Here is a 19,261-nt window from a genome sequence, read left to right as displayed (position 1 = left end):
CAGCAGGAAAATGAATCACACATTGCACTATATTAATGGAATTCTACATACTAGTAAATAGAGCTTCACGAAGTAGTCACACAGCCAAATCTCACAAACTTATGAGAGAAAAGAGCAAGTTACAGAAAGATAACCATTTATCTGAAAGTCAAAAACATGCTAACTAATACTATATTGGTTAGGCTAGGCACACACATGGTAAAAAAATACAAAGAAATGGTAAGAATGATAACTCTAATATTCAGAATAATAGTAACATCTGGTGATGCCCTAGCTGGTTTGGCTCAGTGGATAGAGCATTGTCGGCCTGTGGACTAAAGGATCTTGGGGTCGATTCTGGTTAAGGGCACATGCCCAGGTTGCAGGATTGATCCCCATTGGGGGGGCGGGGCGTGCAGGAGGCAGCAGTTCAATGATTCTCTCTCATCATTGATGTTTCTATCTCTTTCTCCCTGTCCCTTCCTCTCTGAATTCAATAAAAACATATATTTTTTAAAAATAGTAACATCTCTCTCTCCCTGTCCCTTCCTCTCTGAATTCAATAAAAACATATTTTTAAAAAATAGTAACATCTGGTGAGAAGGTGGGCTGCAACTAGGATATATACAGGGCATTTCAACTATAGTTAATGTCTTTACATTTCAACCTAGAGGCAGGGTGCATGGGTATCTACTGGTATTATAATTTTTTAAATCTTATTACATATATTACATATTATGAAGATCAAATTTATTAATAATGAATCCAAATATTTTCCTTTCCTTTATAGGCATTGCCTTTCGAAAGCTATGCTGGTTTTTCCTGCACTTCCCAGATTGCTGAAATGAACATAATTGCTTTCCTTAAGAGGAGCTCAGCTTTTATTTTGACATTGTAGTGATCGAACTAAGGAAATGGCTACTGAGTTTTTGAGAAAGGACATATTATACCCCAGGAGGCCAGTGCTCATATAGATGGAAGTCCTTGGTACCTCAGAGTGAATTAGGTTATTTTTATCAGCTTGAAGGGGCACTGATCAACCAAAAAGAAGAAATTACTCTAATGGTAGAATAAAAACTCTGACCTATGGAGATATGCCTGCTTAATAATCTTTATCAATGCAATTAGACTAGAAGGACAAAATATTTAAAAGCCAAAATTATATTATGAGTTATTGGGGCAAAATTAGACTTTTTTTCTAAGGTATGGTTAAAACTTCTTCAAATCAATTCAAGAGGTCTGGAAAAGAGAATCTAGTCATTAATTCTCTCACTTAATAATTTTGCCAGCTGAGCAATGTGTGTGTGTGTGTGTGTGTGTGTGTGTGAGTGTGCATGCTTTTTAACAAAGAAAATATTCTATTTAACAAAGAAAATATATATACATATATTCTACATATGTGTGTATGTATGTTTGTGTATATATATATACACTTTCATGTAGCCTGATACAATTAGAATATATATTGGAAACACTTTATTAATATAGATTTTGAATATGATTGAAATTTTATTCCCACCACAAAAGTCATATGCATATTTATATTTTATATATAAATTTATAACATTATACAGGATTAGGCAAAAGTAGGTTTACAGTTATGAATATGTAAAAGTTTATTCTTGCATTATTATTACTATTGTATTATTTTCTATGTGAACTGGAAACCTACTTTTGCCCCACCCTGTATATAACATACATATACAGCCCATGTTATATCTAAAAGTGACATATATATTTCAGAATTGAAATGGTTTAGAAAATCTAATATAACTTAATTTCACAGAGAGAAAAACTAAAATGAAAAAAAAATGACTGAAGGTCTCATTAAACTATGAGCAGGGCTAATGTTAAGATAGATATTTTTCACTCTCAGTTCTCAGTTCAAAAGTATGCAAGAAATGTGTCATTCTTAGCCACATAAAAAGAAGTAAATGTGAGATCACTGTTATATGTTTGTCATCAGACACATGAAATATGCATGTCCCTATCTGAGCTATACAATTAAAGAAAGATGTGAAGAATGTGGAAGGGATCATTAAGAGAAGAGTCCAAGATCCATCAGAAAAAGAAAATAAGTTGTGGCGGTGGGGGAAATAAAGCATTAGAGCAGAGAATATTCCGTTTCTAAGGAGGAAGCCAAAAGCAGGACTTTGTTCACAGTAGGCACTTTAATGGCTTTAAACTGCATTCGATGGGAAAGCTCATTGAGGAAGGGTGGGACAACCTCAAGCAAGGTCTGTATTCTTCTCCACATGGCTTGCAAAAAGATATCCAATATATCAACTAAGGATTAAATATTTGGTTCTTTGGATTTTTTGTTAAAGAACTGAGAACAGGCAACATAAAACTTTGATAAGCACAACAAATGCTACAAATACATCTCCTTTCTATATTAGAGTCAATTAAAGTTCGAATAAATATAAACAAAAGCCTAGGGTGAGCCACCAAGTGGATAGAAACAGAGAGGGATAGAAGCCATTTTCTAGGCATTAATTATATTGTTTCTCTTTAAAATGAAGATAAACTGCCTACTTTTTATATCTCTTTCATTTCATTTTAAACTTAATAATATATTTATTTACTGTATATATCAAAATTATTATCATTTTAGCATATAGTCAATATAAGAATTTTAATGAGATATTTTTTCCTTTTTATTGCATTTATTGGGGTGGCACTGGTTAACAAAATTATACAGGTTTCAGGTGCACAATTCCACAACACATCCTCTGTACACTGTCTTGTGTGTTCTCCACCCCAAGTCAAGTCACATCTTCTGTCTCCATTTATCCCCCTTATACTCTCCTCCACTTCCCCAGACTCCATCCCTCCCTCCCCCGCAATCACCACACTGTTATCTGTGTCCTTGAGTTTTTTCTTATTTATTTACTAGTGGCCTGGTGCATGAATTTGTACACATTGAAAGGAAAATAATTTTAAAAAATATTTTAATATTGCTATTTGCCCATTCTCTGTAATGGAAGTATCGATCAGTGGGGCGATCAGTCCCCGCTCACACCCGCCTTGGCCTGGTGCCACCAACTCACCCGTTCCACCATCCTGCCGTGGTCCCGCTCTCATCGCAGCCCATCAGGGCCAGCAGCGCCTCCACTGCCGCCTGCTGCCAGCGCTGCATCGCCGATACCCACCATGTTCTGCACCACCCCCTGGTGGTCAGCGCACATCATAGTGAGTGGTTGAACTCCTGGTCGAACTCCTGGTCAAGACAATTTGCATATTAGGCTTTTATTATATAGGATTTTTAATTTTTTAACTGTTTCAACTCATAAGCTCTTCTCTGAGTGAGAACATTACAAATGCCAATGTGGAAGAATTTATTTTTGGAGTAGTACCAGCAGCAGGAGCACACTCAGCCTCAGGGGTGGATGGAATGAAGCCCAAGCGTTGCAGTGAATGGATACTCTCTTCCACATCTTGGCCAGGGACCACAGGTTCCCTGCTTTAGTCTTAGAGGATGGTGACCTAAACCCGTCTCTGATAAAGAGAGAACAAGAAGACCCAAGCTCTAACTGCAGCATCAGCAATTTAAATTAGTGGCTAAGAAAAATTTCCCAACCCTAGGGCTTAAATGGATTTGAGGTTTGCAAACATGTTAATATCAGCAAGAATTGCCTTGTGATATGTGGATATGAATTTAAAAACTGCTGCAGAATTGAGTTTCTTTATAAAATTGATTTAAAGAGTTACACCTTTCTTCTTGCTGTGTGGTTTACTTTTAGTACTGCCTGCTTTTACACCATGTAAATAGGCTTTATTTGATAGACTAAAATTTTATAGCAGTGTTTATATAGTATAAGCACTGAAACAAATTCTCTAGCACATCTTAGCACAATCTCTCTAACCTTTCCTCTGCTGGCTAAGGCTCCAGACTCCCCTCTGTGGTCTTCAGTTCAATCTTGACTTTCCTATTTTTCATTCAATTTCCATTCTGCCTCTAGCTGGTTCCTGGCTCCACGGTTTCTTCATAAATGATTCTCTCTTATTTTTGCGGTATGAATAAAAACAGAAAATCAGTGTGACTCATGTCAAATATTAAATTCTATCTTTGGTTCAAAGCAGATGATCAAAGCTAGCCATGTTTAAACACCATTCATTTCATTGGAGATGCAGATTAATCTCTTATGAAACCATAGAAATGACTGCATCTTTTATAGAAAAAGTGAAAACCATGTTATCCCACCAGGAAAAGTGTGATCCAGGCCAGAGTCAGAATAGAATATGGTCTAAAGAGGTAGTAAAAATTGAGCCTATATTTTAAGCTGTGACAGACATTGGCATTTATGTAAGCCAGGGGATGTTGTTCAATATGCGTGCTCATGTAGTGATTAACACATTAAGCGCCCTGTCAGTCACTGGTGACTGACATTATACTTTCCATCAGGAAGACAAAACAGGCTGGGCGCTTAACGTGTTAAAATGTACTACATTTAAACAGTAAGAGAATAGCAATTTTTTTTAAAAAGTGCATTAAAAATGCAAGCCTACTTACAGGCCATTGGACATTATAAATAGAACTAGAGGCCCAGCACACAAAATTCGTGTGCGGGTATGGTCCCTAGGCCTGACCTTCGATCAGGGCCATCTTCCCCAGCTGCCCACAGCCGGCCCTGCCCCCCGCCGCCACCCACCCCCAGTTCCCTGTTCACCATCAGGTGATCAGTGCCTGAGGGCTGGGGGAAGGGACCAAGAGGTGGACAGTGCGCGTCACAGTGACTGGTCCAGTGGTTGTTCTGGTCATTCTGCCATTAGGGTCAATTTTATTACCCTTTTATTATATAGGATAGAGGCCTGGTACACGGGTGGGGGCCAGCGGGAGGGCCGGCCTGGGGTAGGGCCCAGGGGCAGTTTGCAGGCCGTCCACGCCCCCAGCTTTGTCAGGAAGGATGTCCAGTCTAATTAGCATATTACCCTTTTATTAGTATAGATGCCAAAACAAACAAATGTCCTCCAAACAAACAACCCCATCCAAACAAAAAAGCAGAAGGAAAGAATTTAAAATTTATAAAATAAACTTATATCTGCAGATGTCTGAATTAGACATGCTGATTTCAGCCTTCTTTTAAACCTCTGCTATGGTAAAATGTAACTCTTGGGAATTTAAATAGAAACAAATTGGGTAACAAATGTCTAATTTGAACACAGCCACTATCAGTTCTATATTATACATTTGATCTTATCTCTAACAATGAGTATTGATTCAATTAAAGCACACCTGAGTAAAATGTTAGGGATGCCCTGAAATGGCCATACAGACCCACTCAAAGAGAAATTAAAAATGGGCACAGTTCAGAATTTTTTTTAAAGCAATGTAAAAACAGTGACCTATAAATGACACTGTTGGAATGACTCTTCTAAATGGGCAAGAAAAAAGAAAGGCAGCTCCTTTGAATGAAGTCTTCCCTTCTAAGGTGGGAGTAATTTGAGGTGTGAGTATGACACAGTCCTTTTAGCCAGTGATTTTCAACCAGTGTGCCATGGCATATCTTTGCTACAAGAATTTTTAAAACATCCAATACCTTTCCAAGAGACACTGAACTCTTTTATCTCAGATTGTCAAATAAAAAATGACATCAGCTGCCCTAGCCAGTGTGGCTCAGTTGGAGTGCTGACCCATACTCTGAAAGACGGAGGGTTCGATTCCTGGTCAGGGCACATACTCAGATTTTGGGGAGGGAGGCATGCAGGAGGCAGCTGATCAATGTTTCTTCCTCACATTGATGTTGTGTTTTCCCCTCTCTATAAAATAAATAATAAATAAAAAAATAACAACAGCTAACACAATAGCTGTCCTTTGTGAATGAATCAAAATTACTGTATACTTTTTTTGTCAGATCAGCAACAAGTGTATTTTTTGGTGTGCCACTGAATTTTAGTAATTAGTTTACGTGTGCTATGAGATGAAAAAAGTTGAAAATCCTGCTTTTAGCAATATTCACATTCTACTGCTTCAGAGTATTATAAAAATGCCGAGATCACTGAGCACCAAAGAGCAATGCCTTGTGCAAATATGGATATTACTTGTTTCAACAAATCACAGAAAACTATTCTCACACCGAACAAAACCATTAGGAAATAAATTTACTGAAATATTTAGAATTAAATTCTGAGTTTAAATGATGATCAACCTGAGCACCATTAAAAGCAAATGTGACAGTCTAATAATGAAAGATGCCAATACCAATTTTTTTTAAAAGGTACAAAAATCCTACTTGTCCAGTGATAAGAGACTGCCAAAATAAACTAGACTCTGCTCATATTATCCAGCTACTAAAAAGAATGAAGTAAATTTTGATGTTCCATATATATAATAATACCCATAAGAATTGCTAAGTTTTAAAAAATAACAAAAACAGATCCAGAGTCAGAGAAGCATCGATCAGACCGTCAAACCTCAGAGGGAAGGTAGGGGAGGGTGGAGGTAAGGGGGAGAGATCAACCAAAGGACTTGTATGCATGCATAAGTCTAACCAATAGACACAGACACCAGGGGGGTGAGGGCATGAGTGTGGGGGTGGGGGGGCAATGAGGGATAAGGACACATATGTAATACCTTAATCAATAAAGAAAAAAAAAGAAACAAAACAAAAATGACTTTGAAAACATTGTGCTAATTGAAAGAAGCCAGAAACAAAAGGTACATCCTATGCTTCTATTTATATGAGATGCCCAGTGTAATCAAATCCAGAGACAGAAAATAATCCGTGGTTGCTATGGTATATGAGAGTTGGGAAATTTTTAGAAGTGGGAATATTTTTTTCAAATATATTTTTATTGATTTCAGAGAGAAAGGGAGAGATAGAAGCATCGACAATGAGAGAGATCAATCGGCTGCCTCCTGCATGACACCCTAATGGGGATGGAGCCAACAACCTGGGCATATGCCCTGACTGGGAATAAAACCTTGACCTCCTGGGTTCATGGGTCAACTCTCAACTACTAAGCACACCAGCTGGGCTTAAGTGTACACTTTAATGATTTTAGTTATGTAACCATCATCACTCAAAGGAAGTTCCCCTCAGCTCTTGTGTAGTCATTTCCACCTCCAACCAACTACTAATTTGTTGTCTCTATAGATTTGCCTTTTCTGGTGATTCTTTTTTTTTAAAATATATTTTTATTGATTTTAGAGAAGGGAGAGGGAGAGAGAGATGGAAACATCAATGATGAGAGAGAATCATTGATTAGCTGCCTCCTGCACGCCCCCCTAGTGGGGATCGAGCCTGCAACTCAGGCATGTGCTCTTGACCGGAATCGAACCTGGGACCCTTCAGTTCACAGGCCAACACTCTATCCACTGAGCCAAACCAGACAGAGCATCTGGTTATTCTTATAAATTGAACCATATGTGATCTTTCATACCCGGCTTTTTAAAAAAATTAGCATAATATTTTTGAGGGTCATCCATATTGAGACAATAATCCATTCCTTTTTATTGCCATTTAGAGGTATTATTTTTTTTAATCATAATGATGGTGTGTAATCAGAAAAAGAAATACATTCCCATTTTGAAAATTAAAACATAAAAAACCAGAGGGCTTTTAAACCATTGATTGTCTCAAGAAAATACTAAGTCCTAGAATATTATCAAAGATCACAAAGCCAAAACCTGTAAGCAAATGTGTCACTGAATTTTACAAAAATCATTCATTTAAACTGTATTTTCCTGGGGAAAAAATGAAATAACCATATCGCTTTCTCAACTTTTAGGAGAATCAGAGTTAAGCCAAATAGGTATAATTTTAGAAGCATCTTAAGCCTCTTGAGTATTTCATTTGTTTCATTTTAAATATTATTTTTGTACAAGTGTTGAAAAGCTATTTAAAACATCTTAATGCATAATTAATCACCCTGCAAGCTATCAGCAGATTTAGTGGTACTTTCAGAAATAAACCAAATTTATAATGCAAGTTAAGCCTAATTAGTTAAGCTCACAAAAAAATGTAATATCCGATTTTTAGAACCTAATGTGCTCAAGAAAGTATTCGTGCTTTTAAATTGGAAGAACAGCTCTGTGTTTAATTAGTCCTCATTTGAGTATGTCATCATTTTAATTTATTTGCACAAACACAGGACATTGTGCTCCATCAGCAGATAATGTTCTTCATTAACTAGAGTAGGAACTTTGTGCATAAGGGTGGAAGAAATATTCTCATCTGTGATGCAAAGATCAGAACTGCATACTACCAGATTTATTCTTCACATTTTATGGTCACCATTGAGATACACATTCATTAATAATATAAAACACTTTTGACTAAGTACTCTGCCAATCCCTAGAAATCAATAATTTAATATTTAATGTTTCATTTTACCTATTGCCCAGTTATTAAATGGGTATTTAATTATTACTGAACAAAGTAACTTACTGAAATTCAAGTAATAGTAATGTACCAAAATTCAAACTTCAATAATTTGGATGGTGGCAGTAGAGTTAATTCAAAATCAATTATTTCTTCACTGATGATGTAAAGTAATAACAGCCTAGATTGTAGAGAGCGCAGTGAGGGTAGGCTTTATTTAGGTTGTTTGAAAATAGATACTATATGCTTAACAAGCTAATGGTAGATTACTTATCTATTCATTTAAGCATATGCAACAATTCAGGAAATTTTCAATAATTTGTATTATCTTGTTACTGCCACTCCTTCCTCAAATCCTAAATATCCCTAAAAAGAAACTCAGTAACTACTATAACTATCTTTGAAATAGTGTTTATATTTTGCCTGATTCTAAATGTTTCATTCTTCAATTCATGGTAAAACAAGCCTATCATTAAATACCGAAAAATTGCTTAGGAATAATGTAAGTTTTCATTTCCAAATAAATTAAAAAATATAAAAATTGAGATAATTTGGAATTTGCATAGGAAGCATGCTGTAGCTAGCGTTTTAAAGACCCAGTGCTATTCTTTGTAAGTGTTCTTCATGCTGTGATCTGAAACATGCAAGATTTTTTGGAAAACTTTTGGCCCTACCTTATGAAAAGCTAAACACTGTCATAAATATACATATTTTTTTCTCCAACAGAAAAGCTACACAAATTGTCTACGTCATTACATTAGATCTGCTCTATATGGCAACAGGCAAAATTGCAAATGTGGTCTTGATTTCCCATAATTCTCCATGATTAGGTCTGGGTAACCTAATTTCTACAGTTCTGTTTTTGCCCCAAATTCTAAATTCTTCCATTTATATGGGGGAAAAGTATCTAATTTCAGAAAGAAAGGACTCCTTAAAAAAATCTTTTTTGTTAATCCTCACCTAAGGATCTTTTTTCCATGATTCTTAGAGAATGGAAGGGAGGAAAGGAGGGGGGAAAGGGAGGAGGGGGAGAGAGAGTCAGAGAAAGAGAGAGTCAGACAGAGACATCGATTGGTTGCCTCCTGCATGTGCCCTGACTGGGCCAAGGATCAAACCTTCAATCAAGGCAGCATCCCTGATCAGGAATCGAACTCAAGACCCTCCAGTGTGTGGGTCGACACTCTTAATCATTTAGTTACACTAGTCAAGGCAAAAGGCTTTGTTTTTGTAGGTAATGAGTACTACAAACATAATTGCATAATTTTTACTTTGGAAACAACTATTCTTACTTAGCTTTGGAATACATTTGAGTTGAGCAACAACTATTAAGATTCAAAATACATACTTGCAGAATGTTAAGTACACAGTACTTAAAATCTACTAAAAAATCATGTCATAAGTTACATTTTTAAAAAAATTCTCTGATTAAATGGCTAATATCGGGATAGTTAGAAATTTAGGTTTTATAGAATTTTGCATTACCTTTACAAATATACCCGAAGAATGCCCATTCCTACAAGCCTACTATACAGACAGATCTTGAAAACACCCATTGGTAACATTACATTTACACCATATGAAAAATCAACTACATGAGCTGGCATACATATATGCCTGCAATAAGTAACAAATAGTTTCAGTTACTCAGTGACAATCATTGGGTGAGCTGTTAGCTATCTGAGAGTGTCTCTAGTATTAAAAGGTCCATGTCTGTTTTTTATAAAATAGGTCCTAAAAGCAAGACAGATGTGCTACCTGGTATTAACTGGAGAAACAGAAATCTATTCCAATGCTAGCAAAAAAGTTACCATATATAATAAACTTTTTTAGAGATAGTATATCAGTTTTTAGAGTATGTGTAAATATGATTACATATACTGTATTTTTTATTTAAGATAACTTTATAGGGAAATTTTGGCTATACATGACAGTTCATTTAACCTAGCAAACTCTAGAACTACACTCTTGCATTAAATGCAACTCTACTTTATAGCTGTTTTGATAGAATAACAAGTTAAATATAAAACAGTTTTGCACTTAATCATTTCGGAGTCAAATAAAAGACAACCAAAAACAAAAAACTCTACAACATTGATTTAAACTAAAAATTATTTTGTTAGGAGGTCAGAGAGGCAAAACACACACAACAACCAACAGACAAAAAGAGAAAACACAACTTGATCCATTTGGGAATCTGACTGAAGACTTGTGGTCTTAAGTCTAACAACAGTGAGAGAATTTAATTTCCAAAGCATCATCTACCCTGTTCATTAGGAAGAACTATGTAGTATTAACATAAGGTGGTCATTACATTTGCCTTAATAAGAATTATATTTATAAAACTCATAACTGATAAAGGCAAAAAAGATACCATGCAAGAATTATAATCTATATATATATAAAAGCCTAAGCAACCGGTCAACCAGTAGCTATGATGCACACTGACCACCAGGGGGAATGCTCAATGCAGGAGCTGCCCCCTAGTCGTCAGCGTTCTCCCACAGTGGGAGCGCCGCTCAGCTGACCAACAGGCACCAGAGCTGGGCTCATGGCTGGCAAGCACAGTTACAGCAGCGAGAGCCTCCCCCTGTGCAGCCCTCCCCATCTGGACCAGGACCAGGATCGGGACGGGCATCTGGACTGACTGGGCACAAACCCGTAGCTTCACCAGTATCACCCTAGGACGGGCATGGGGAGACCGCAGTGGAGCTGCAGTGAAGCCTACCGAGCGGTGGTGTCAGGTGCAGCAGGGCCAGGATGAGCGGTAGCAGCACAGCACCCGGCCTGGGCTTGGGCTCCTCCCTAGCCACCTGGCGCTTTGTGCACTACTTTGTGCTGTGCGGGATCGACGGGACAGTGGGCTGGTGGGTAAGGCTGGGCTACGGCAGCACGAAGTTCCACTGATCCCCACAGGCCAGGCCTATCTATCTAGTAGAAAATATTATTCTAGCCTTGGCTGGCGTTGCTCAGTCCGTTGGGAGTATTGTACTGTACACCAAAAGATCGTGGGTTTGATTCCTGGTGGGAGGCAACTGATCAATATTTCTCTCTCCTCCCACCCTCCCTGTCTCTAAAAAAAAAAATCAACTAAAAAAAATTTATTCTGAAACAAATTTGTAAATTTAAAAACCCAGCCATAAACCAATTATTACTGAGTCCTGGTGGGAGGCAACTGATCAATATTTCTCTCTCCTCTCACCCTTCCTGTCTCAAAAAAAAAAAATCAATTAAAAAAATTTATTCTGAAACAAATTTGTAAATTTGAAAACCCAGCCATAAACCAATTATTACTGAGGATATTTCTTAAGGTCATTAAGTTAATGAAGAAAACATATTTATATGACTCCAGAGATAAAAAACAATCATTATCTTCTTTAAGAAATGTTTTATTATCTTAACCACCTTTTATTATTGAAAGCCAGCTCTAAAAAAGAACCATAACTATGTCTGCTTGGAATTTCTTTTTATTTAGTCTGAAAATCTCTTTTTAAAAAAGAAACATTTTCCTCTCCATCTAGTACCTTTCTCATAACAATAACTGAACTACTGAGGCCATTTCTTCAGAAAAAGCCTATGATCAATATGCAAGATTTAGTGTTTCTTATAGAGACTATCTTGCAAGAGAACATGACAATATTAACCATCTCATAACAATAACTGAACTACTGAGGCCATTTCTTCAGAAAAAGCCTATGATCAATATGCAAGATTTAGTGTTTCTTAGAGATTATCTTGCAAGAGAACATGACAGTATTAACCATGTTTAAGTTTAATACAAAGAAATAATGTTGTAACTCCAAGTAAATTGCTTTTCATTAAATCTTTTCTTTCTGATCATGTACTAGATGACTTCTATTCTTAAAGCTTAGGATAAATTGGGACTATACATGAAAATCAGACCCTACGTAAAAAAATGAGATGCTGAGAATAGTAGTTTAGTAAAAGTAAACTTGACAACAGTTAAAATTCATTGGGAAAATTTTAATAAGCATCAAATGCATTTTACATTGATAACTGCAATACTGAAACTGTGACATTTTAAATATTTTTTTCAAAAAAGGTTAGCGATTTTCTTTTTCCTGGGACACATGGAGATCCAACTATAAGCATTAATGTGGCCAATCTACGTCACTATGGTCTAGTTAATGCTAATATCTAAACAGGTGGTTACATCGCACGTCTACAATAAGGCAGACTCTGAACTTTCATATCGTTGAATTTTAGCAAAACTTCCATGAGATAACTGAAAGGAATGTCAAATTTTTGAAGTGCAAACCATGACTCTATATTGCGATTAGTTTTTTGCTTGAAGTGCATCCAACTTGAGAATACAGGTGATTTTTCTTTCCTAATTATTTGGAAAAATATTTCGCAGTAAGTCTTGTATCTTCTTTACTATGACTGGGTTGTTTCTAAAAAAGATTATCAGCTCTGTGGTTAGTTTCCCACAGTTGATAAAAATTCTATCAAAAACACCATAATATAATTTAAGGAAAAAAGTTGTTTTTCAAAGGCTGCAGGAACAGGGAAGAAATAGCACTTCTTATTTGTATAAGCACAAACACTTAAAGCTAATCACTCTGCAGGTAAATCCAGTCTAGTATTCCAAAGTTCTATAAAAATGAACAAAAGATCCATGTTTACATCCATTGCTTCAATAGTTAAATGTTAGACCTGCGTGAGAGTTGCACTGTAGCAGTTTGCTGGTCCGGTTTAAGAGTTCGAAGTCCTTTTTGTGTATTTGGCCCAATGATGTCCACATTCCAGATAAATTCAGTTCAAAAAACAGAAATTAGGGCAATGACTTTGTAAAACAAAGCACAAGGATATGCTACTAGAAGTTGCTGTCCTTCCATGGCTAATGCAGAAATAAAAATTTTGGAAGCAGAAAAACTACACCATCCAATAATTCCAGCAGTGAGAATGACTCCTACCATTCCTCTGTAACCAACAAGAAAAAAAAACAAGGAGAGGGCGAAAAAAGACAGTAGACGAGATTAGTTATGTAAGCAAGTCTTTAAAAAAGCATTTTAAATCCACATGTAGACATCTGTAGAAATAATCAAGATTTCCCCCCCCGCAATGTTCAAATGTAGTGAATTCAAGGAGGATAAATTAAGTATGTGATAAACAGTTCATTTATTAATACATTTTGCTCCTTCTAGCACAGGGTTTCTCAATCTTGGCACTACTGACATTGGGCTAGATATACTTTTGTTGTAGGGACTGTTCTGTGCATTGTGAGAATGTTTAGTAGCATCCCTTGTCCCCAACAGTTGTGACCAAAACTGTCTCCATGTATTGCCAAATGTCCCCTGGAAGCAAAGTCATCCCTAGTTGGAAAACACTGTTTTAAGTAGAAAATATCTTCTGTAGAATTCAAGTATAAATATATCAGTCTTAACAAGTGAGAAGAATGAAGCAATGTCTATACTGAAAACCTGAAGTGTTTTTATCCAAAGGAGGAATACTGTAAAGCCATCATCTTGCCAAATCTCTGGTATCAACTAGTTGACAGATGCTCTTCTCTTTAAGCCCCATTGTAACTTACTAAGTGAAACAAAGCTTGCTCACTAGTCCTGTCCAACACCGGCCACAAGGAGGAGCTTGAACTGTTGAGATTACCTGCCCACTGGCCCTGAGAAGGAACTTTTACACCTTACTTTTTAACCTTTCTTAAATTATTATCTAAAAATTACACACATTTAAAGCTGCTTACAAGTACATCTGAGAATATGATCTATATATATGAAGGCCTAAGCAACCTTTATGACCAGATGACCAGCCAGTAGCTATGATGCGCACTGACAACCAGGGGGCAGATGCTCAATGCAGGAGCTGCCCCCTGATGGTCAGTGCACTCCCACAGCCAACCTCCTGCAGCTGGCCAACTTCCCTTGGTACCTCCCCCTGGCCAACCGCCCGATCTGGACTGGGCAATGGCCCCAATCGTCGGCCAGGCCGAGGGACACCACCCATGCACGAATTTGTGCACAGGGCCTCTAGTAGGCTAATAATAGCCTTGTGCTAAAAAAAATGTTTCATTTTCAGTTAAAACACTGCCAAAAAGAGAGTATATGTTTATTATTCACTCACTTAGCACATGCCCAACATCTTAAAAAAATCAGACATAGTCTAAAGATATCAGAGAAAAAGTAAATATAATTTTTAACAAATTAACCTTTTCCATGCTAAATTTAATATTTACTTTCACAATCACCACTGTTTAATTATTTACAGACACTGGTAAGTGAACACAAAACTAGTTAAATTCTTTATCACAGGTCAAAGAAGAGATGGTATAAAATGTTTTAAAATGTATTCTCAGTTTCCTCATCAATGAAAAAAGCATGTAGCAGACCTCAGTCAGAGTCAGTGATTTATCTCAAACTGAGAGTGAGGTAAATCCTATTACACAGAATTGGTAAATCAATACCCAAAGTAAAGATCATACTTACTGCAAAGAAAATATCACTGCAAAGCTGGAAAGTAGGATCATGGGAAGAAGACAATATCCAAGGACACTTGCCACACAACCAAATGAAACACCTGTCATACTCATTAAGTTTAATAAACAAAACATTCCTAGACATCCAATTGCACTGATCCCATATACATAGCCAAACTGGATTTTGCCAGCCTAAGGATAAAGAAAAGATTACAGGTCAAAGGGCAAAAAATAAATAAATAAATAAATAAATAAATAAATAAAATAACTTTTGGCCTCATTTCATAATTTATGAGCATCAAAATCTAAAGAAGTATCTAACTCTTTATAAAGAGAAGTAAAACACAGAACAGATTAGCTTTCACATCTGATTGATTCCTGGTATGGGCACGTGCCGAGGTTGTGGGGTTGGTCCCTGGTCAGGGTGAGTATGGGAGGCAACTGATCAATGTTTCTCTCTGACATTGATCTTTCTCTTTCTCTCTTCCCCTCCTTCTAAAAAACAAGCAAACAAATTTAAACACACACACACACACACACACACACACACACACACACAAGAAGTTTAAACTATCCACCTCCCAATATTTGGTTTTTCATTTTCCAGTTAGTATTTGAGCTTGGCCTAGAATTCAACAAATAGATACAAAATTTTGGTATAGTAACCTGAAGTAGTACATTTCTAAAAAGACATCTGGCTGATTTTAAGCAAAGACTACAGAGACAAATGGAAAGCTAATATCATTAAAAAAAAAAAACTAATTCCACCAAAACTGCTCCAAAGCAATTTATTCTCATTGGCAGATACAGCCATAATCTTCTTAACAGTGGAAATAATTTCATCATTCTTTTTATATGTGTTAGAGGAGCTAGGGGATGAAAGCCAGAGTAAAAGCAGGAAGCCAAGGTTCTGTAGGAAGGGGAGAAGAAAAGTAAACTGAATAATGAGGCAAGAGGAATATAATAGAGGCACTATTTTCTTTCTTTTTCTAAATTGTTGATTTATAAGTCCTTTGACAAAAAATAAACAAAGAAACAAAAAATTAAGACAGTAACAGCTAGGTAAATTGCAGTTACAGTACCATTAGTCAAGCTATGTGAACAACCATTGTATCATTGTACTCAGGTCACATTATCATTAAATCAGTCTTCAAAGAAACCTTCAAAAGTTCCTAGTTTTTTAAGATTTTTGACATATAAAATTCAATTGCAAGAATGCCTCTATAAATTATGCAAAATGGAAAAATCCTTGAAATTTTTGTTAGACTAAATATTTATTTGTAAATACTTGATTAAACATGTAGGAGTTTGAAAGAGCTCAGCTGAGTTCATTGGTAAATTTGTTCATGTAGTAATAATAATCTCTCATACTTGCACAGTGTTTTAAAATTTTCAATGTGTTCTCACAATCTTATTAGGTGGAAAGCACAGAATTATCTATCAGAGCTCAAGGACAGAGTAGGAGTACTGAGTTCATGCCTAGCTGCTCTGACTAAAAACTATATCTTCTATTCATTACATCATTTATCTCTCTTAATTCAGACACATTTGAAATATAAATCAAATATTAATAATTACCTTTACAACTTTTCATTTTCAATATGTTTTAACATTCTTAGGGAGGTGGGAGATAGGAACTAAAACTTATTCTTTAATGTTTCCATTCATTAAAAGTCAAAATAATATATAGAAAAATAACCACCAGTATCCCAAGGAAACACTATCCAAAGTCTGGAAATAGATAAAAGAGCAATAGGCTAAAATTTTTTTTATCAATCTCTGAAAAGTAAGAAGGGATTCTTATGAAGGAACAAAGCCACACAATATTTATTTATTTATTTTTGTTTGTTTTCCCCTAATAATTGGATCACTTACTGGAACAAGAAATGCAATATGCTATATTTATTATCCATGGAGATATGATGAATAGGTATCAATGCAAGCAAGTCAATACTATTCAGAACACAACAAAGATGTGATGTGTAAGCAGTCTTGGTAGAACATTTAGAGAATTCTTTAATCTCACACTGAGAGCTGAAACTAAAATCTTACCAGTAATAATGTGGCTCCAAAGGCAAGGCAAAAAACCATGGGTCCTGCCAAATCAGTCTCATTCATGATGCTGCCATCTGCTACTTTTAATGGATGTAACACAGTTAGTGTTTTTTGCCAGATGTGGTCAAAATTGATACCTAATTCTAAAAGAAAAGAAAATAAGGAAATCAATTAGGATTTGTGATATAACATTAGTTTACCAGAATCTACGTTAGAACAGGAGACAAAATGAAACACCCAGCATTAAAAGAGCATCTAGCAATACCAATAATACTATTTTGGTAAGTCCTCAATACCAGTCCTTACTGAGTAGGTGCTTATCCCACAAATAACCAATTTCTGGTTTTGTGCTGGAAAAGGATATGAATATGATGAAACAGACACTCTAAGCTATGACTGCATAGCAAAAATTATATGGACAAATTTAATAGCAAGGTGTCTTTTATCTGGGGCTTCAGGAATACCTGAAGTCCCCATGAAATTGTACACAAAACTATGTCTTTATTTGTTCATTTTTCTGGCAAGTGTATTCACAGCTTTCATTATATTTTCAAAGGGTATCAAATTCCCCGTCCCCAAAGAAATGTCCAGAACTACTGCTTTATGGATTTTGGAATACAATTTGAAAACCACCATACTTTTCAGTGATGTTACTAGTTCTGCCAGCTTATTTTCACGTAGAATAATCAATACCATGCCATTTCCTTTAACATCTTCCACAGATAGAATTTAATCAATATGAAGTAAAAGTCAATGCTAATATACTGACATACTTTATTATCACTTTATAAAAATTAAAAATCTGGTCCCTTCTGACGCAATGAGGTTTCATATATAATCTGTTCAAAATGGATCACTTAGCAGAAACCTTTTTCTAAAACATTATTCTTTTAAAAGAAAAGACAACTTCTCTAAACAGATTTATTTTACTAACCAGCTGAATACTATAAAATACTATCAAGTGTTGCAACCAATCTGACCTTCCAATAAAGGTGGCTCATCCTCAAAGCTGTTTCCATAGAATGGCTGAGGTGTAGTCGGAGTAAAGGTCTGAGTTGGCTGGAAAATCTGCCCGGTGTATGGCTGTTGTGGCTGTATCATTTCTGGAGGGACATAGCGACCTTGTTGCGAATAGTCATAGCCAGCATACTGTCTGTAAATCAAAGTAAGTTACATTTCCCAAAATTATGTCACTCCTAACAGCTAATATCTCTGACAGCTAGAGAATCTTAGTTATGTGGTTCCTAGGACATCTACCTCGCCAGTTTTTACAAATGGAGGTTGAAATAATTACTAAGATCAAACTGATCACCAACAATAAATTGTCTATGTTTTATAGAGAAGGTTTCTGATGATGCCAACACGCCCTTACGCAGCACTTAAGCATTTTACAAACTATTTAACTTCTAAACAGTAGGAAGTCCACAAATGAAAACTTAAAATCTTTTCTATTTTATTATACAGTAGGTCCTCGGGTTACATCGGAGATCCATTCCTATAATGTGACGGAACCTACCTACATAAGCACCTACGTCACTCACATGGAGCACATGCACAGCAGTAATGAAGTGAAACAGTAAAAAAAATTTAAAAGAAAGACAACAATTACTGACCTTTACTTGTGGTAAATAAATAATAAAAAACATAAAGCACATATGTACATACGTCAAAATGACGGAACTTTTTTTTTATAAATAAATGGGAGATGGCGATGTAACCACGAAATGACATACATCGAGTCCTACGTAACCCCAGGACTGTCTGTATATAAAGATAGCTATGTCTAAGACTATGGATGAGTAAAGTGGCACTGTATTTTATTTTTAACAATCTCATTTATGTCTGTCTGGTTTAAGAGAAGGCAGCTAAAATTTATTTTAACTGCTTCTACATTCAATCTGTTGTGATATATTGTTTTAGCTGAAGTATCTGAAGAAAATCTAGTGTTGTAGACTTGCAGTTGGAAAACAGAGTATTTTTAAGAACCCTTTGATATTATCAAGAATATTTCTTTTGATATATCAAAATTCAAAGCAAAGTGGTAGACTTAAATATTGACATTTAATATAAATCATACAAGGTGTGGCAAATATAGGTTTATAGTTGTTCATATGGAAAATATAATCTATAATAATAAAAGTGTAATTTGCTAATTAGACCAGACAGCCGAGTGACCTTTTGGATGTCCTACAAGATGAAGCCACGGTGGTGGGGCCCGAGGCAGAGGCTGTTGGGATGATCAGGCAGGTAGGTGAGCAGTTAGGGGTGATCAGACAGGCAGGCAGAGGCGGTTAGGGCAATCAGGCAGGCAAGCGAGTGGTTAGGGGTGATCAGGCAGGTAGGTGAGCAGTTAGGGGTGATCAGACAGGCAGGCAGAGGCGGTTAGGGCAATCAGGCAGGCAAGCGAGTGGTTAGGGGTGATCAGGCAGGTAGGTGAGCAGTTAGGGGTGATCAG

General features: G+C 36.2%; 1 protein-coding gene across 2 annotated transcripts in view; it reads right to left on the bottom strand.

Annotated features, from left to right (window-relative positions):
* Positions 1–12,263: 12,263 nt before the first annotated feature.
* YIPF5 (Yip1 domain family, member 5) overlaps positions 12,264–19,261 on the bottom strand; it is a 12,424-nt gene continuing 5,426 nt past the window's right edge. Inside the window, exons 3-6 of one of the 2 annotated variants that reach the window (XM_005886001.2) lie at positions 17,787–17,959; positions 16,804–16,949; positions 14,762–14,943; positions 12,264–13,244 (exon numbers count right to left, since the gene is read on the bottom strand). In XM_005886001.2, the coding sequence (XP_005886063.1) occupies positions 13,082–13,244; positions 14,762–14,943; positions 16,804–16,949; positions 17,787–17,959 (664 nt within the window). In that variant the 3' untranslated portion in view covers positions 12,264–13,081. The remainder of the gene's footprint in view (positions 13,245–14,761; positions 14,944–16,803; positions 16,950–17,786; positions 17,960–19,261) is intronic. The other variant, XM_005886002.2, reaches the window with a different exon arrangement.

This window comes from Myotis brandtii, unplaced genomic scaffold (assembly GCF_000412655.1).
Source record: "Myotis brandtii unplaced genomic scaffold, ASM41265v1 scaffold95, whole genome shotgun sequence".
Lineage (NCBI taxonomy): Eukaryota > Metazoa > Chordata > Mammalia > Chiroptera > Vespertilionidae > Myotis > Myotis brandtii.
Note: the sequence above shows the minus strand (reverse complement) of the source record. Positions and strands in the feature narration are given on the sequence as shown.